General features: G+C 43.7%; 1 protein-coding gene across 2 annotated transcripts in view; it reads left to right on the top strand.

Annotated features, from left to right (window-relative positions):
* ATP8A2 (ATPase phospholipid transporting 8A2) overlaps positions 1-16497 on the top strand; it is a 291601-nt gene that overhangs the window by 260615 nt on the left and 14489 nt on the right. For both annotated transcript variants that reach the window (XM_061992915.1, XM_061992924.1), the window contains one exon: positions 14451-14542. In XM_061992915.1, the coding sequence (XP_061848899.1) occupies positions 14451-14542 (92 nt within the window). The remainder of the gene's footprint in view (positions 1-14450; positions 14543-16497) is intronic.

The following is a 16497-nucleotide window of genomic DNA, read 5'->3' as shown; positions in this document are numbered from 1 at the left end:
GGCCTTGTTTTAAGAAGGCTGAGCAGTCACCTTGAAAGTCAGTTAGAGCGCAGGCGCTTGGTACAAAAACCAGGTCAGGCTCCTAGGCAAGAAAGGTGTAACTTCTTGATGTGAGTTGCTAACAGACTGATGTGATGCCAGGCAAGCAGAATCCTGGCCAGCAGAAAATTGCCTGTTTACAGGCACACAGCCCCGGTAGTCTGAGCCCCTTGGCTGTTGCTGTGGTTCCTGACCATGCATAGGCTGTGAAGCTGCATTTGTTGGTTTGCAGCATTTCTGCTTTCCTGCCAGTATTTACTGCCAGCTATTGACAGCTAAAGAGGAGAGTGAGTCAGCTTTTTCCCTGGCGATCCCTGGGTTGCAAGGCAGGTTGACATACTGTCAGTAGTGAGGGAGACAGCATTTGATCTGTTTGTATGTGCATGAATGTGTCTCCAAGAACTTGATGGGTTTCTTCTCTGTTTTCACACTGTCCTGACTTTCTGTAAATTTAATGGTCCTGTTGTAATTCATTCATACACTACATGTTTTCATAGCCTTTTGTTTTATTGCGTTCTCACTGCAAAGTCTTTCATCTGCATTCCTCCTCCATATAGCTTCACTTCATTCTCGAAACGCTTGCATGGAGATGATGTAAGGAATCCCTTCTGACCCTCCTTCCCATTCTCCCTCCCCCCTTCTTTCCATGCATTTGTTTGTTCTCTTTCCTAATTGCTCCCAGATTTTCTGGGTGGTCCATCTGTGAACTAGATAATAGTAGAGTGCCTCTGCCTGCTAGGAGCTGGTGTACTGTGCTTGTGATGTGGCCTCCTGAGTGCTCTTCAGAGTTGTTCTGTCTTTTATCTCTTTTGTTTGTCTCCTGGCTCTTTCACACCTGCTAGAAATCCTGTGTGCGTCCAAAGGGAAGGGTGAGGGTGGGAAGGAAACAGAGTGGGAACTTTCTGCAGTTACAGCCTCTGGTTCCTGTTCTTTGTTTGTTAAAAATGTCCTTGAAGCCGGTGGAGGGTGAGCGCTGAGATGCGTTCACTGCTCTCCCCTCCTGCCCGCAGCCGCATTGTGGGATGTTCTGGCAATGTGACACTCTGCAGGAGGGGAAAGTAACCAGAGTCTCCTCATTTCTAACAGCAAGTGGAGAGCTGTGTTAGAACTGCACAGTCCATTTGTCACCTCCCAGTAACAATGTCAGCTCTTGATTGGAAGTGTCCCGGCAAACATGCCCGTTAGATGTGGGTTTGTTCAGGCAGCTGTGGAAGATAAGCTGCCTGTCATCAGGCTCTATTTTCCTGGCCCACATAGTGCATGCTATTTTTGTTCAGTGCTTTTCACAAACAAACAACAAAAATTCCCACCCAATTACAGATAAGAGAATGATTTAGGGAGCTAATTGCTTTTATCATTGCCTAGACCTTACACCAAAAAAATGAGGTGCAAAGTCTGAATGTTTACAATCGATCTGCTAAACAGAAAGCAATTCACAAAGTCCCGAAAACATGTTGTGAGTGCATCTAGGCTTGCACAACAGGATGCCCAAAGTTTGCTGTGGCTCAGCTGAATATCTGTAAAATGTGAGCAGAGTAGCATCTTGGTCCTCCCTCCATTTGGGGAAGGAGTGCTAGGAGTTCTGATGCCTAAATACGCATGGCCTGTCTTAGAGGGTCATCACCCTGCCAGCTGTCTCCATAGACGTTTGCCAGGTTAATAAAAGATGTCTTCAGGAGCGTTCATAGCATCCTTATGAATCCCTCTGAATAGTTTCTAATGTTGAATTTGCTTGTATTGATCTGACAAAGCAAGTGCAAATGTTTGCCTTACCAATGGCAGGGAGCAAACAGCAGGGCGAGTGGCAGGTGGGAGGTTGTCTTCTCTGTGCAGGGAAGCACCCTAAGCACTTACAGATGGTTCCCAAACACCTTGCAAGTAACGTTAGAGTAATGCTTAGAGATTATTTCAAGTGTGGAGGTTTTGAGCTGTAGAGTCATGTTCTTGTTTCTCTGTATATCTCATCTACACAGATAAAAACTGATTTTTGGTGGAACCTGGCATGATCATAAAATCAGATGATTCCAGGAGCAGGGTGTTCCATCTGGGGAAACATGTATCTGGAAAACTGGCAACTCCAGAAACAGCTTGAGAGGCAAAGGAGGGAAAGTGCGAGAAGGGACCGTGATGGATTCCCGTGCCTGCTTGTGGAAGATGAGTCCCTGCACTTGCCCTCCCCAGCCTGGCACCCAGCAGGGCTGAGCTGGACTCCAGCCCAGCTGTGACATGAGCAAGCCTTGGTGTGGGAAGGGAGAGGGGCTCCCTGGCACTCTCATGTAACAAAAGGCAGGATTTAACACTAAATTTACGTGAATTTGTAGAGGTGAGAGGAGCAGCTCATGTGCCAAAGCAAACATGGACATGTGGAGACACCTGCTCAGCAGACCTAATCATGTTAACATGCAAGATTTACACAAAGAAAACAAACAGGGTTTGGGTTTTTTTTTTTCTGCAGGTTTGTGTTCAAAAGTAGGCATTGAGTTCAGCTGCAGAGATTTTTGTATCTTTAAGTAAGTTTACAACTAAATCTTGGCTTGTAAAAAGCCAAATCTTCAAGTCCTCATTCACTTTTCACTCCATCTAACCTCTCATTGAGGAGTTCAGGTGGAGTAAATCCTGATTAGGGACCAAAGCAAACTTTACTTTGGAAGCCAATGTCACACTATTGCTCCATTGCCCAACTGATGGAGAGCAGGCAAAGCTGTGCAGCACCCCTTTGTGATGGTGACTTTCCTGTTTCAGAGGGTTTCTCTGTCTTGGAATTGCCAGAGAGCACCCTTTGAAAGTAGCTTTTTGATTGCTTTTTTTGTTCTGTTTTTAATTGGTTGGTGTCTGGGATTAGAAGATCATTTGATACTGAAGAACAATGTAGCTTTCAGGATTTACGTAGTTTACAAGGAGCTGAAGGGCCTGTCTAGGGTGTTGCAGGAAAGTGCCTGCATCACTGAAGTATGGGAAGAGTTTCTTTGACTTATTCAGAAACCTGGGAGGCAGTGTTATGCCTGTAACAAAGGTGAAGGGAAGTGACAGGACCAGTGAGATACAACTGTGAGTGACAAGGAAGCACTGCAGTCTGCTTTTGTGCAGCTTTTCTCAGTATGCTGAATCTTTCAGTATGCCTTTTTACTCCTGCTTCTTTCAGACACCCGCTGATGGTAGCTAACTGGCTTTTTCTTTCATCTCCATTTCATAAAACAAACACTGTTTTTCAGTGTACTTTAAACGGCAGTTCCCCACAGTCTCTCCACTGTCTGCCTTCAACATGGAGACACACTGGTGGAGCCTTCTTTTAAGTTCTTCTCACCAAATCTAACTCTGTTGCTTCAGTTGAAAAGTGCATGACTAACTCTCACCCCAGGATCAAGCCTCAGTTTTATTTGGTGAGTGAGGGCAGATTCTCATTTCAATAGCTGCATGACCTGATGGGTAATCAGTGAGCTGACACAGGTACCCATGGAGACTTGCCCACTCCACAGAGCCCAGGGGAGGAGCAAGAGGAGAGAACATGGGGCACCTGACTCAGGCTTGTGGCTGTGCACAGAGCCAAGAGCGGCAGAGCCCTCGGCCTTGTGCTGGCAGAAATAGAAATGGTAACACAGACATGACTTTTCTCTTAACAAGCCTATGAATGAGCTGAGGACCACATCTCATCACTCCAGAGGAAGACACAAGCTTTTTCATTAAGATCAGGAGGAATGAGGCTGTGCTCATTACATTTTAAAGCACTTTTTCTCTTTATTGATGCATTTCAACTTGCGTTTACTTGAACAGGAAAACCAGGCCAGCAAGGCCCCTTCACATCAGCGGGTACAACGAACTGAGTCTTGTGTTTTCAAGCAGCTGAATGGCACTGAACGTTTGGAGCCAAATTCTTGATTCAGTAGTGTGTTGACTTCAGTGTATTTACTCAGGATACGCATGACTGTGATCTGAATCCGGCCTCTCCAGTGCAGCTGAGCGTAAAATGAGGTTGAAGAGGGGAGAGGTGTACTGTGAGCTTTGAGGTTTCTGAGTCTTTTTATCAATTTTTCCAGATGTTCTTCACACCATTTCTGGGAAGCCAAGGCAAGATTTCTCCACCAGCATACACGACAAAGTGACTGGCATATTTACGATTTTTCCTTGCAGCTTTTCTAGTAAAAAGATATTAGACTCCTTTTACTAGCAAAAAGCACATAAAGTTATATCAGTGGTTTTTAAAGTTCTTTGATTCCATATGGTAAACATTCGTGTATGGTAGGTGGAAAATGCAGGATTTTATTTGACACTTGTCCCTTTCTCTCTCCCTCCTGTTCAATTTCAGTAAGGAATCATCACATTATTTCCTCATTTTAATGTGTGCTGTTAATTTCCGGCATTTCCAACCCCTGCGTGTGAGGCACTTGGAATTGCTCAGTTTGATTCTGCTCTGAGTTGAGCAGTGGGGAGGCCATGGGATGGAGCAGAATCAAACTGAGCAATTCCGTGTTGAGCAGTGGGAGGCTGTGGGACAGAGATGGGAAGGTGCAGAGGGCAGAGAGAGGGTTTCAGAAGCTGGCCAGAGGCATTGATTAGGAGTTGTGCTCCCAGTGGCACTGGGGTCCCAAAGACCCAGCTGTTAGTACAAACCAGCTGCAGCTGAAATGCCCTTTCTCCAGTGCAGTTAATTACTTCTCATCCTAATTGTGCCAATCGGGTAACCTTGAGGGAAATCCATTACACAAACAAGGTTAAAACCTGGTGACCTGAGAAAGATTTAGAGCTGTGATCAAATCTGCTAGCAAAGTCAAAGTTGATGGAGGTACAGTATCAGCACAAAGGCCAAAATGAAGCTGTAAACTGAAAGGAAAGATTAGGGGGAAAAAAGAGAACACAAGATGAGAGTTAAAACTGATTAAGGGGCCAGTCTCTGTGATGCCTAATCCTGAGTTACTGGGTTGGGCACTGGGGATCTCCGCAGGGGAGAGAAGAAGAAATCTTCCCTCCAGGCTGCACAGCAGGAGAACTGCTCTTCCAGCCTAATGGCTTCTGCAGTCTGCCTGGGCTGGTGCTGCCTAACTCATCTCAGGAGAGAGGCAGGACTGCCTGCCTTCACGCCTCTGGTGCGTGGCAGAGAATAAAGTGCTGAGTTATGTGTAGCAAGCACAAGAAAACAGAAGTTGTACTACATATTTAACTATTACCAATTACAAAATAGTTAAAGAGACGCTCTTTGGTTTTTTGAAGATGAACCAACTGTCCTGGGCTTTGCTCTAAATTATATCCAGCCACTTTCAAAGATTATCCATTTTTGTTGTTGTGAGCTGTTCTTTGACATATTTTTTTTTTTCTCTCTGAGGAAAAGGAAGAAGAAACCTGATAGGAGGAGTTTAGAATTGTTCAACACACGGAACTTTCTGTTTTCATTTTGATTTCAGACAAAGTATGTGAGTTGACTTTTTTGGAACCAGAAAGTTTGGATTTAAAAAAAAAGAAAAACAAAATAAGCCCACCTTTACACAGAGACCATGCAAAGCATGGAAAACTCCAACCTCCGAGGTGTGGCTGCTTCTGAAATCATTAGTGACTGGGAAAAGAATGTTATAATTGCAACTGTGTTGCCACCCTATCTGTAGAGGACATGACCAAGCACCCACTAGAGTAAGTGCAAAGTGAGGCACTTAGGGACAAGAAGTAAACAGCACTGATACCAAAGGGAGGATAGCTGAAGAGAAACAAGCCACTCTTGGCCTTTTCTGGTTTTCAGAAGCTTAAATTGGAGTCAGTTCCCACACTTTGGAAAGGCTGCAGCCAAAACTGGGCCTCTGCAACTTTGTGTGAAGTTAGTTGGCTTTGAGGCAGCTGACAACGATGCTCCCTGCCAGTGAAATGCGCACACTTAAGGTTCACAGTGCTTTAGACATGGAAGGAACTCTGAACAGAGAGAAATCTCATTTATCATATTCTCAGGAATGTTGCTTTTCAGAGAGGTATGTGAGATTTAGTGCCTGCTTTTTTTTTAGGTGGTATTTTTAGAAGATGCTTGGTAATACTGTTGTTTTGTAGTGAGTTGACCCTGGCTGGATGCCAGGTGCCCACCAAAGCTGCTCTATGACTCCTCTGTCAGATGCAGAGGAAGGTTCTAGCAGCTTCCCACAGAAGTCACCAGTTTAGCCTCTCTGCTACCAAAACCTTGTCATGCAAACTCAGTACACTTCTGTTGAAAGAAGTAGCCTTGGAAAGAAGTTTAGGAATAACGACCTTAAAAACAAAGGCTAGAATGCATTGTGCAAGTGATTTTCTTTTTTTTATTTAGGAGTAGAAAGAGGGATCTGTTTGGCTTTTTGGCCTTAAGACGTCATGACCCAAAAAATTGTAAATCATCATTGCTTGGCGCTAAAGGGAAAAACTTTGTCCTGCTTTTAGCTGTACAACTTTAAGGACTAACTTGAAGAGGATGTTGTGGACTTAGAGTGGAGAATTTAGTCCCAGAATACTCCATACCAACCAAGTGCTGCACACAGAGCTGTCTGAAGCTTCTAATGTGCTTTGACCTTTGCCGTCACAATGTGATTTTGCCACCCTGGTTCTGCCATTGTGGCAACACGGGTAGATTTGCATGTACCTGACATGAGACATGCTGCTGCATGCTAGCTGAAGTCTGTCCTCCATGCTGGGATATCCTGCATTCAAACTTCTGAGATGTAATGAGGAGAGAAAGCTGCTATCCTGGTCAAGCATCACCCTACCAGGCCAAATCACAAGCTGTAACATGTGTTTCTCCATTGTACTGGTGAGAGATCCATGGGTTTTTTGTTGATGTGACTGCAGGACTGGTTTAAATGTTTATCAGACCATTCATAGAATCACTACATGGTTTAGATTGGGAGGGACCTTAAAGATCCTTTAGTTCCAACCCTCCTGCAACAGGCAGAGGCACTTTCCACTAGACCAGGTTGCTCAAAGCCCCATCCAACCTGGCCTCGAACACTGCCATGGATGGGGCATCCACAGCCTCTCTGGGCAACCTATGCCAATGCCTCACCATCCACACAGTAAAGTAATTTTATCTCTTGTCCTACATGGCCTTGTAAAAAGTCCCTCTCCTGCTCTCTCGTAAGTCACTTCAGATACTGGAAGGCTGCTGTGAGGTCTCCCTGGAGCCTTCTCTTCTCCAGGCTGAGTAACCCCTGTTTTCTCAACCTGTCTTCCAGCACTCTGATCATCTTTCTGGCCCTGCTCTGGACTTGCTCCAACAGGTCCATGTCCTTATGTTGGAGGCCCCAGAGCTGGATGCGGTACTGCAGGTAGGATCTTGTGGGAGCAGAGTAGAGGAGGAGAATCCACTCCCTCGACCCGTTGCACATACTGCTTTTGATGCAGCCCAGAGTATGGTTGGCTTTATGGACTGCAAGTGGACATTACTGTGTCATGGTGAGCTTCTGCTCAACCAGCAGCCCGAAGTCCTCCTTTGCAGGGTTGCTCTCAATCCATTCCTTACTAGTGGTGGTCATATTGGGCCATCTTTACTCTGTTGCCTCAGCTGGATCTGCTCAGCTGTTGGTGGGTCTATAAGGAAGTGTGATGGTGTGGGAAGCACTGTAAGGTTCTCCAACGAACTGGTAAGGGCAGAAGCCTCTTTAGCCATCAGTTACCACAGAGGATGTCCATGGATCTGCTGTTGAAATTGTGTCACACTCAACCTTATCACATCCACGTGGAATTAAACAACTTGCAGCCGTTTGTGAGCAGAGCTTGGTACTGTGTATTACAGGCCTGGAGAGCTCACCCTGCGTGGCTGCTTTAAGTATGTTCCAAGTTGGTCTTACTGGGCCATGCATACAGATACATTTGATGCTTAACATACAAGCATTTGGCTAGATGTCAAATACAACTCTTCGAAAGTTCCTTAAATAGTTGCCTCCGATCTAAGGAAAAGGAGTTTCTCTTCTGTGACATGTGCTTGGGAAGCCACTGGATGGGAGCTGCTGCACATTAATAAGGCCTGGAGCTGGGTGTAAGGCTTCTAGCTTCCCTGTAGAGTTGGCTGTTGCTGAACCTTCAGCAAGGACTTGATACTCCCTAAATCCTGATTGTCTTGGTGTAGGAGTCACTTTGGATAGGTAGCTTCTTGCAGGTCTCAGCCTGCAAGTGTCACAGGCCATGCTTCTGTGGTTTATGCCTGGTGACCCTTTGGTCTTCTAGCCATAGTCTGGATTTCTGTTGATGGCTTGTCTAGTATTTATGGAAAAATGAAAAAAGGGCATGGATTTGGATGTTCTCATTTCAGCTGGATCCTGAGTGATAAAGGAATAGTTTGTGTAGACGCTGACTCTGCAAACAAAATGCTGATTTTTTTTGGTTTACTGTTTATAGGCCTCGGATGCTTCCTTGTGAAATGCTCTGGAGATTTCCTTTGATTACACTGCAGCTTCATTATCAGTAATGCCTGTTTGCCTTTTAAATTAAAAAGACCTCCTACCCTGATTGACCTCATAGTAAAACATTCCCACAATCCAGTGCTAGATAACCAGAAATAACATCTCCCCTTGATGGACCGAGACAGAGAGAAAAACCAAGCAGAAGCCTACAGTTGCTACTTCTGCCTTTCTGTAGGAGGGAGATTTCTCTCTACGGGTCTCTGAAGCCCAGAGGATGGAGGTACATTTGGTTCCTTGGCCTGTCAGGCCTTTCTTCTGCAGCCCTGGGTTCTTCTGGATATTTGAGCATGCAGAGTTTTGCTGAACCTTCAGCATTAATATGCCTTGCGTATGAGATGATTTGCATGCTTTATTTTTTTTGCCTGATCTGAAAGAATGTTGTTTTTATGTTCTCCTTATATCAAGACTGTGTTAGTTGTCATCTCTCTGCCCTCTGCATAACTCTTAACTCCCACATATGAATTCAAGTAATGCACTTGAGCCTAAACTACAAGAAAACAGGTTAAACTGTGGCCTGTGTCTGTACTGGGGGAGTGCACTCAGCCAGGAGGAAGTATCTGAGGAAGAAAAATAGTTCTCCTCTGGCCAGTTACAAAAGTGTGGCCCTAGTCTCTGCCTGAATTACAGTACTCACTCTTTGTCCACCTGGATCCTGACCCATGCTTCAAGCAGCGTTACACTGCATGAAAGGTGAGAGATGGAACTTGTGAATAAATCCTCAGGAATACTTGGTGTGCCCTAGTAACTGGAGAGGCATCAATGAGGCTCCTCTGCCAGGTCATACTCGAGGAGAAGTCCTAGTGCTTGAACCTCTGTTTCTTCTTTAGGAGAAGCTTAACACAGTTTTAGAAGCAAGAGACTGAAATAAGATGAACAGTCTGCTTGTAAAGAGTTTCGTGATCAGGACTGGTCAGAGCTGGAGAAGTATGTTTCAGAGCTTTTTTTCTTGTTCTTCATATTGAATGTTCGTGTAACTTTTGGTGACAGAAACACGTCAACAAAGAAACATCATACTTCTGTGTATGGTACTGTTTGGCTGTATGAAAAAAACAATTCTTATGTTTTAATTCTAAATTTTAAAAAAGGAGAGAAGAGTATCCTTGTCTGCCCTCAAAATCTAATTCACAGGTAAAGTTGACAGGGGCAGAAACTTCCTGACCCTGTATTTAACCACAAACATCTCCTCCTTTCCCTCTCTGTCATATTGCAGGATATTTCTTTCAACAGGAGAGGAATGCAAGCCAGCCAGGCCTTCTCAGGCAAAATATGTGACAGTGGAAAGAAAGAGGCTGAAGGAGGATTTGTCTCTTTGGAAATGCATATGGGTAGGAGGGAGACCGTGGAGTTAAGGGCAGAATTTCAACCTAAACTTGAGAGGGGTTTCTGCCTTAAACCAAGCTGTGCGATGGTTTACCTGTCGCTAGATGCTGCAACAGCACTGGAGATGAGGAAACAGTGACAGGGCACCTGCAGGCAGTAGGGTGATGGGCTTCATAGCTGTTCAGATGGCAGGCAAAGCAGCTGTATGTTTTCTTACCCTCTGGGCTTACCCATGGGCACTGAAGAGCCCTGCCTCTGCCACGGGTCCTTTGTGTGTTTTTAGGGTAGAGGGATAGCAGCTGGGGTATGTGCTTCTGTGTTTTGTCATCTTTAGCAGCCCTTCACTAGTAGTTCAAAAGTGGAAAAGCAGAAACAAAACTAAAGCATTTCATACATGTATATCTGACCAACTTCTGAATGCTCCAGAGGGGCAGTGAGTTAAAACTAAGTGTCTTTGCCCATTTGGTGCACCTGTGCTCGCTCTCTCCTCTAGTAAATCATAACAAAACATAGACTCATTTCTTATGAGTTCAGTTCTTGCAAAAGAAAGGAGGGGCCCTGATTTTTAGTTTTTCTTTAACTGGACTATGTGCATGTTTTCTCAGGGAAGACCCAATTTTCAGACACCTGCATCCACTTTAACCTTCCCTTCTTTGTGAGCCCTGCTTTTGCCGCCATCCAATTAATGGACTCAGGAGGACATTCTGGGTCAAGCTATACCAAATACTGCAAATCCTCATTAATGCTAATTAGTGCTCAGAAGGTTAATTGGTGATGAAGCTCATCTTTTTTTAATTACTTGAGCAAATGAGCCAGTGGGACCTTTCGGTCAGCTTTGAATTATTCTGTTTGTTTTGATGCACCTCATTTGAATGGGTAAAGCCAGATGTTTGTTACTGAGATTTAAGAGCTGTTTGCTTTTGTGAGGGATGAGGAGAGAACACAGAAAAATAAAATTAAGGTCTGTTGACACTTTAGAGCAATTCAGATAGGAAAATAAAGAGAGAGAAAGGAAGTTATTTTATTCATGGAATGGAAAAAAAATTATTATGAATTAACATAATAACATAATTGCCTTTAGTTTAGCTTTTGATTTTTCATTCACTTAGTGAATTTGTGTAATGTTGTTAGCACAGACTTCCAGGCAGAGGTCATCTTTACCCTCTTTGGAAGCCATTGAAAAAGGTATTTCTGTCCCAAAGTATTCTTCATTATTGGTAGCTACTGAATCTGGTTTTAGATGACTGAGTAATTACTTTTTACGTATTTTTTTAGAATAGAAACCCTCAGAAATGGGACTTTTTAAATAAATTTTGTTCTAAACTACTTTTTGGTTTGTTAAATTTGAAGCATTTTGTCTGTGTCCTGTATCCTTATTACAGATAGATGGTGTTTCTTCCTTACCCCTTCTGAGGTCACTAACTGTGAAATATGCTTAAGTCGCTTAGTTAGTCACTTTCCAGGTCAGTGACTCCTATAAGGATGTCTGAATTTGAGATGTCTTCCATTATGAGACTGTTTTCAAGATCCTGAGTATGACCACAACTACATCACATATTCAGAGTGTGATCTCATAAGCTCTTATACTTTGCCTCAATACATCTTAAGATGTCATCCTTAGACCCTGTGGGAGGACTTCAGCACTGGCTCCGAGTCCTTGGAAAGCATAATTAAAATCATGGCTAATACTTTGGATTGATTTACAAGCAGTATTGCTGTGAGAAAGGCCTAACCTGGTGCCAGCATTAGTTTTGCATCAAAGTATGAGAGAGACTGAGAAGTCTTCACTTTGTTATCAGTTGGTAGCAGACAAAAACCTTGTGTGGAAGCAGAGTCAGTTGATATCAGTGCAAACACTTCAGTCTAGTTAAGAAACCCAGCTAACTTCACTTTTCTTTGAGAGCTTGTATTGAGAGAGTTGGTATCTGTTAATAAATAAAATACTCATCCATTTCAGAAGTGTTGCATTTACCTCTGTGTAGTAAGAGCTCATTTTATAATACTTGACTGGTCTTGATTTCCAGTCTGTTTAATTATCCTTGCACAAATGCTCTCCTTCTTCCATGAATTTTCCTTTCTCTGCATAGATACAATCCAATATAATTTCCCAGGTGGGAAAATCAGATACAGCTTCAGTTTTGAAATTATTTATTATAATTAGCAATATAATAATTAGCAATATGAAAGACTATCTAGCTTTGGCTGCCTCAGAGCTACAGTGTGCCCCTCCTGCTCAGAAGTCCCTTGACTGCACACTTTCTTCCACACATTGCACGTAGAAGCCTGGACTAACCATTATGGGTCTGTGGCAGATACTGTCCTGTTGCTGTGTGGTAGATGGGCAGATGAAGACTTTGTTCCTCATGCCTTCTGCTGCTGTGGTTAATCCTATCCCCAGTGTAATAATTTTGTGGTAGATGTTGCTTATTTGTCCTATAGAACATTTCTTTAACTGGTTCAATATTCCTTTTTTAAGCCATCTATCCAAAAACCTCTGGTTCTCCTACTGAGATGAGAAGGGCTCTACCTGTGTGTTCTTTACCTATAGAAGATAAGCAAGTATTCAATTTCTGTCATTCCCAGGTCAGCAGTGGACTCTGTTTTGCTGCATTTGGTAGTCAGTGGGTTTACAGGCAGTCCTCTATGGTCAGGGGAGGTTGCACTATACAGCATCACTGGTCTGCATGTGCTCTGGTAACGACTGGTTCTGCAGTCTGTCAACTCTGTAGGCCTGCTAAAGAGTAGAGAGATCTCATGTCTTGTTTCATGCCTGCCACCTCCTTACCTCGTGATTCTTTTTAGTACATGCCTGCTATTACACTGCCTGCTTTGAGCAGTCAGAAGTTTCTTTGTGTGTGTAGTTGATTTTCTTACAGCTACTAACTCTTGGAGTTTTTTACCAGTTGGATCTTTCAAGATGTATTAGAAGCTTCTGTGCTGTAATGGTGGTTTGGTAGAAACCTGTGATCCTTCTGTGAAAGCATGCAGATCTCATGATCAAGAGCTCCATTGGTATCTGTAGTTTTGGTTCTGAATATGCTATCAACTTATTTTATATCGAGGGAATACTGCTGAATGCAGGCAGAGAAAGCAACCTGACTTTTCTCTTGCAGGTGTGCTTCTGTGGTGCCAGGGGAGAGAGGGGAGGAGACCAAGTGTCTGAAAATGCTGACAGTTTGCAAAGGTTTTTTGGAGGGATCTGCAGGCTGTATGAGTTCGTAGTTCAAGTGTCTGACCTTAGAGACCACAGGAAAAAGAGAAAGGATTCTTCCCTTTCTTTCATGGACACCTCATTCATGCACTGAACAGAGGACTGTGAGCCTGGATATTACCCTAATGGACTATTAAGTGGAATATAAGACTGCATGGCTGGATTACATATTATAGGCATCTCAGAGATTCTTTGGTTACTGTCTTGTTTGAAGTCAGCAAACTGCTGCAGTGAAAGGGAGTTGTTTGTTTAAAGCTGTGTAAGCTTGTTGACAGCAGCAGCTGTGCTTGCTGGGATTTCCATTCCATATTCCAAATGTATGTGAATTTGTAATCTAATCCAGGAAAGATACTAACGTTGGCATTCAGATGTGTATCCCTGTTCACAGCGGAATTCCTGCAGGTGAACAAAGATGTGAAAGAACAAGCAGACTGAGAATGGAAACATGCTGTAAATGTGGTGAAAATAGGATAAAGGCACTGCAAGGAGCTGCACAAACAGATCTCTTCTGTGCATTACTTCATCTTGGTGTTAGGAACAAAGGCAAAACGGAAAAAACAAAGCAATGGCAGAGGAACTTTGAACTGAAGTAGACTGTAATATCTTTTTCTAAATAATCTCATATATAACAGTTACTTAAGACTCCAGCTCGAAGAGATTGGGACACCTACATTATTTTAAAACCCCATTGAACTTAGTGGGACTTGTGTACCTAGTTAAGCTCTTTGAAAGCCATTGTTTATTAATGCTAGGCATAAAGTTCTTGATGAAATTAGTTGTCTTTAGTAAAAATCAGGGCGGAGAATGTCTCTAATGATCTGTGTACATATGCTTCATTTTTCACCTGAAGTTTGTATTTTCACTTTCTGTAATTTCAGTAAGAATTTTTCAAGCCTTTGAAAGGAACTGTGTAAGCCAAAGGGGTTTTTAATCAACAACTGCACAGAAGGTTTTCTTCCAGTGTGGGAGGTGAAAATGAGAGTGTTCTTTAGAAGACAGAATTAACTATGGGTTCCACCTTTCATTGCTTCAGGGCGTTTTGCAGGTGTGATAGAAGCCTTTTACCACGTGCTAAGCCACAATGCTTTGCTCCTTCTCTCTAAGGCAGTTTGGGGGTACTGTGATTCGTGTACTCACTACTAAAGAGAAATCTTCTTTTTAATGTTCTATATCACTTGGTGTCAGACTTCTGATACGGCTTGTAAAAATTTATAGGCATCAGGCATTTGGAAGTCGCAGTGATGGTAGCACCAGGGATGGATTAACTAAATGTGAACTTGTACAAAATGGCCTTAGAAAGGAGGAGCTTCCAGTACTAGAGAGTCCTCTTGATAATGTGCAAAAAAAAGAGAAAATTATTTTTTGTGCCACAACCATCTTAAATACTGATGAAATCAAAGCCAACAAGCACTTCAAATACAGTTGATTTTTACCTTGAAATTATGTGTTTACTCACTGGTATATTTTTCTCTCTCCCTCAGCGTGAACGAACGTGATCATTTGTTAAAGAGGCTCGGCAGGAAAACTCCTCCGAGCCTTTTCCGTGCCCATTCTGTCCAGCAAAGCGTATCACGTAAGTAGCGGCTCCTGTGTGCGTGTGTTTCACAGACGAGGAGGCACCGGCTGATTAGTTTTTAATTAAATTGTAGGTAGAGATAATGTAGCGGAGAGGCTGAGCTGCCAAGCAAGACACAGACGTTTGGAAGTGGAATTAGTGTATTTGGCCTTAGGCAAGTGGAGCTCAAATGTGGATAATTCCCTCGGATCCAATCAACAGGCCCCAAGTGACAAAATCCCAGTACGCAGGTTCTCTAAATGTAAAATCCTGATAGTCACAAGAATACTGTAAAATCAAAAACTCTGCAGGATAAAATAAATGTTGTGATAGAGCCTAGCTTAAGTAGAAATGGTTTTGTTGTGAAAAATCACGTTAGCTGTGATTGGCTAAGAACACAGCAATATTTCAGGGATGCCACTTAAGGGTTCTGTGTGTTTCTGATGAGGAAAGCCATGGTTTGCAGAGCTGCTTTGCTATTCTCCTGCTTTGTCCTCTGCTGGAAGAAGAGATGTCATATATCATATTGCTGCTGCTATTATTTGGAGTAAGTGGCATTTCTTGTTTGTGTGGCGGTCATTCATTTATTCATCTTCCTAGAGGACTCTGTGACAGGCCTTAATCTACTGGACCCCAGTGTTGTTGTCAGTGTTAGAAAGGCATCCACAACCTTAAAACAGCTCAGTAGGCCAGATAGACTGAGGGATCATGCTGTCTAGAGGGACCAGGGAGCCTAGTTAACCCCTTATAGTGGTAAAATGTAGTCTCTCTTGTGATTAAACTGGTGGTCAAAATATGCTCATCTTACTAAAGAAAGTAGCCTCCCGGCACACAGTACTGCTGCACACAGGACAAGGAGCAGGCACTCGGATTTGGGGTTTGTGTTGCCATTGCAGTGAGAAGTGACACCCCTGACTGTTTAAGAATCCCAGGGAAGTCGAACCTCTTTTCTGGCTGTGTCACCTGATGTAGCAGAATTGTTGTGGTTCAGGCCATGGAGGCAAGGCTGGGATCAGAGAGCCCAAATGCCCGAGGTATTGATAATAAACTAAACATAAGCCAGCAATGTGCCCTCATGGCCAAGAAGGCCAATGGCAGCCTGGGATGCATCAAGAAAAGTGTGGCCAGCAGGTCAGGGGAGGTTCTCCTCCCCCTCTACTGTGCCCTGGTGAGGCCTCATCTGGAGTCCTGTGTCTAGTTCTGGGCTCCCCAGCTCAAGAGGGACAGAGAACTTCTGGAGAGAGTCCAGCACAGGGCCACCAAGACATCCCTTTTTCTATAGCAGCTAGCAACAGGACAAGGGGTAATGGGATGAAGCTGGAACACAAAAAGTTCCACTTAAATATAAGAAAAAAATGGTTTACTGTTCAGGTGAGGGAGCCCTGGCACAGGCTGCCCAGGGAGAGTGTGGAGTCTCCTTCCTTGGAGGTTTTCAAGACCCGCCTGGACAGGTTCCTGTGCGACCTGATCTAGGTGACCCTGCTTCTGCAGGGGAGTTAGACTAGAAGATCTCTAAAGGTCCCTTCCAACCCTACTATTCTGTGATTCTATGGTTCCTATTTTCCATGGGGAATTTGATCAGAGGGGTGAAACAGTAACAGCTCTGATAGTCTTTGTCCTTCATAGAGCCATGGCAAGGCCATCACTGTCAAGGGATGCGTATCTGTAGCGATCAGTCCCATCGCTCCTGGGAAGAGGCCAGTGTGCAGAGCAGACCTGTGGACCAAATGCTTCTGCCAGGATTTAGTCCCTTGTATCAAAGAGCTAGACATGCTGATGGCAGCACAGCTTTGGGCATGCAAACATGCTCTTTGAGGAGACTCCAAAGATGATGATGGCAGAAGAAATCCATAAAATGCTTAAATAAAATGCTGTCAAAGTAATCTGCTGTAGAGCCTTAACCACAGGGCAGAAGGGAGATACACCAGCAGCGACTAGTCGGGCTTGATGTATGCTTTTAGTCTGGTAGAACA

The sequence above is a fragment of the Colius striatus genome, chromosome 1, assembly GCF_028858725.1.
Source record: "Colius striatus isolate bColStr4 chromosome 1, bColStr4.1.hap1, whole genome shotgun sequence".
Lineage (NCBI taxonomy): Eukaryota > Metazoa > Chordata > Aves > Coliiformes > Coliidae > Colius > Colius striatus.
The sequence above is the reverse complement of the archived record's forward strand: the minus strand, read 5'-3'. Positions and strand labels throughout refer to the sequence as shown.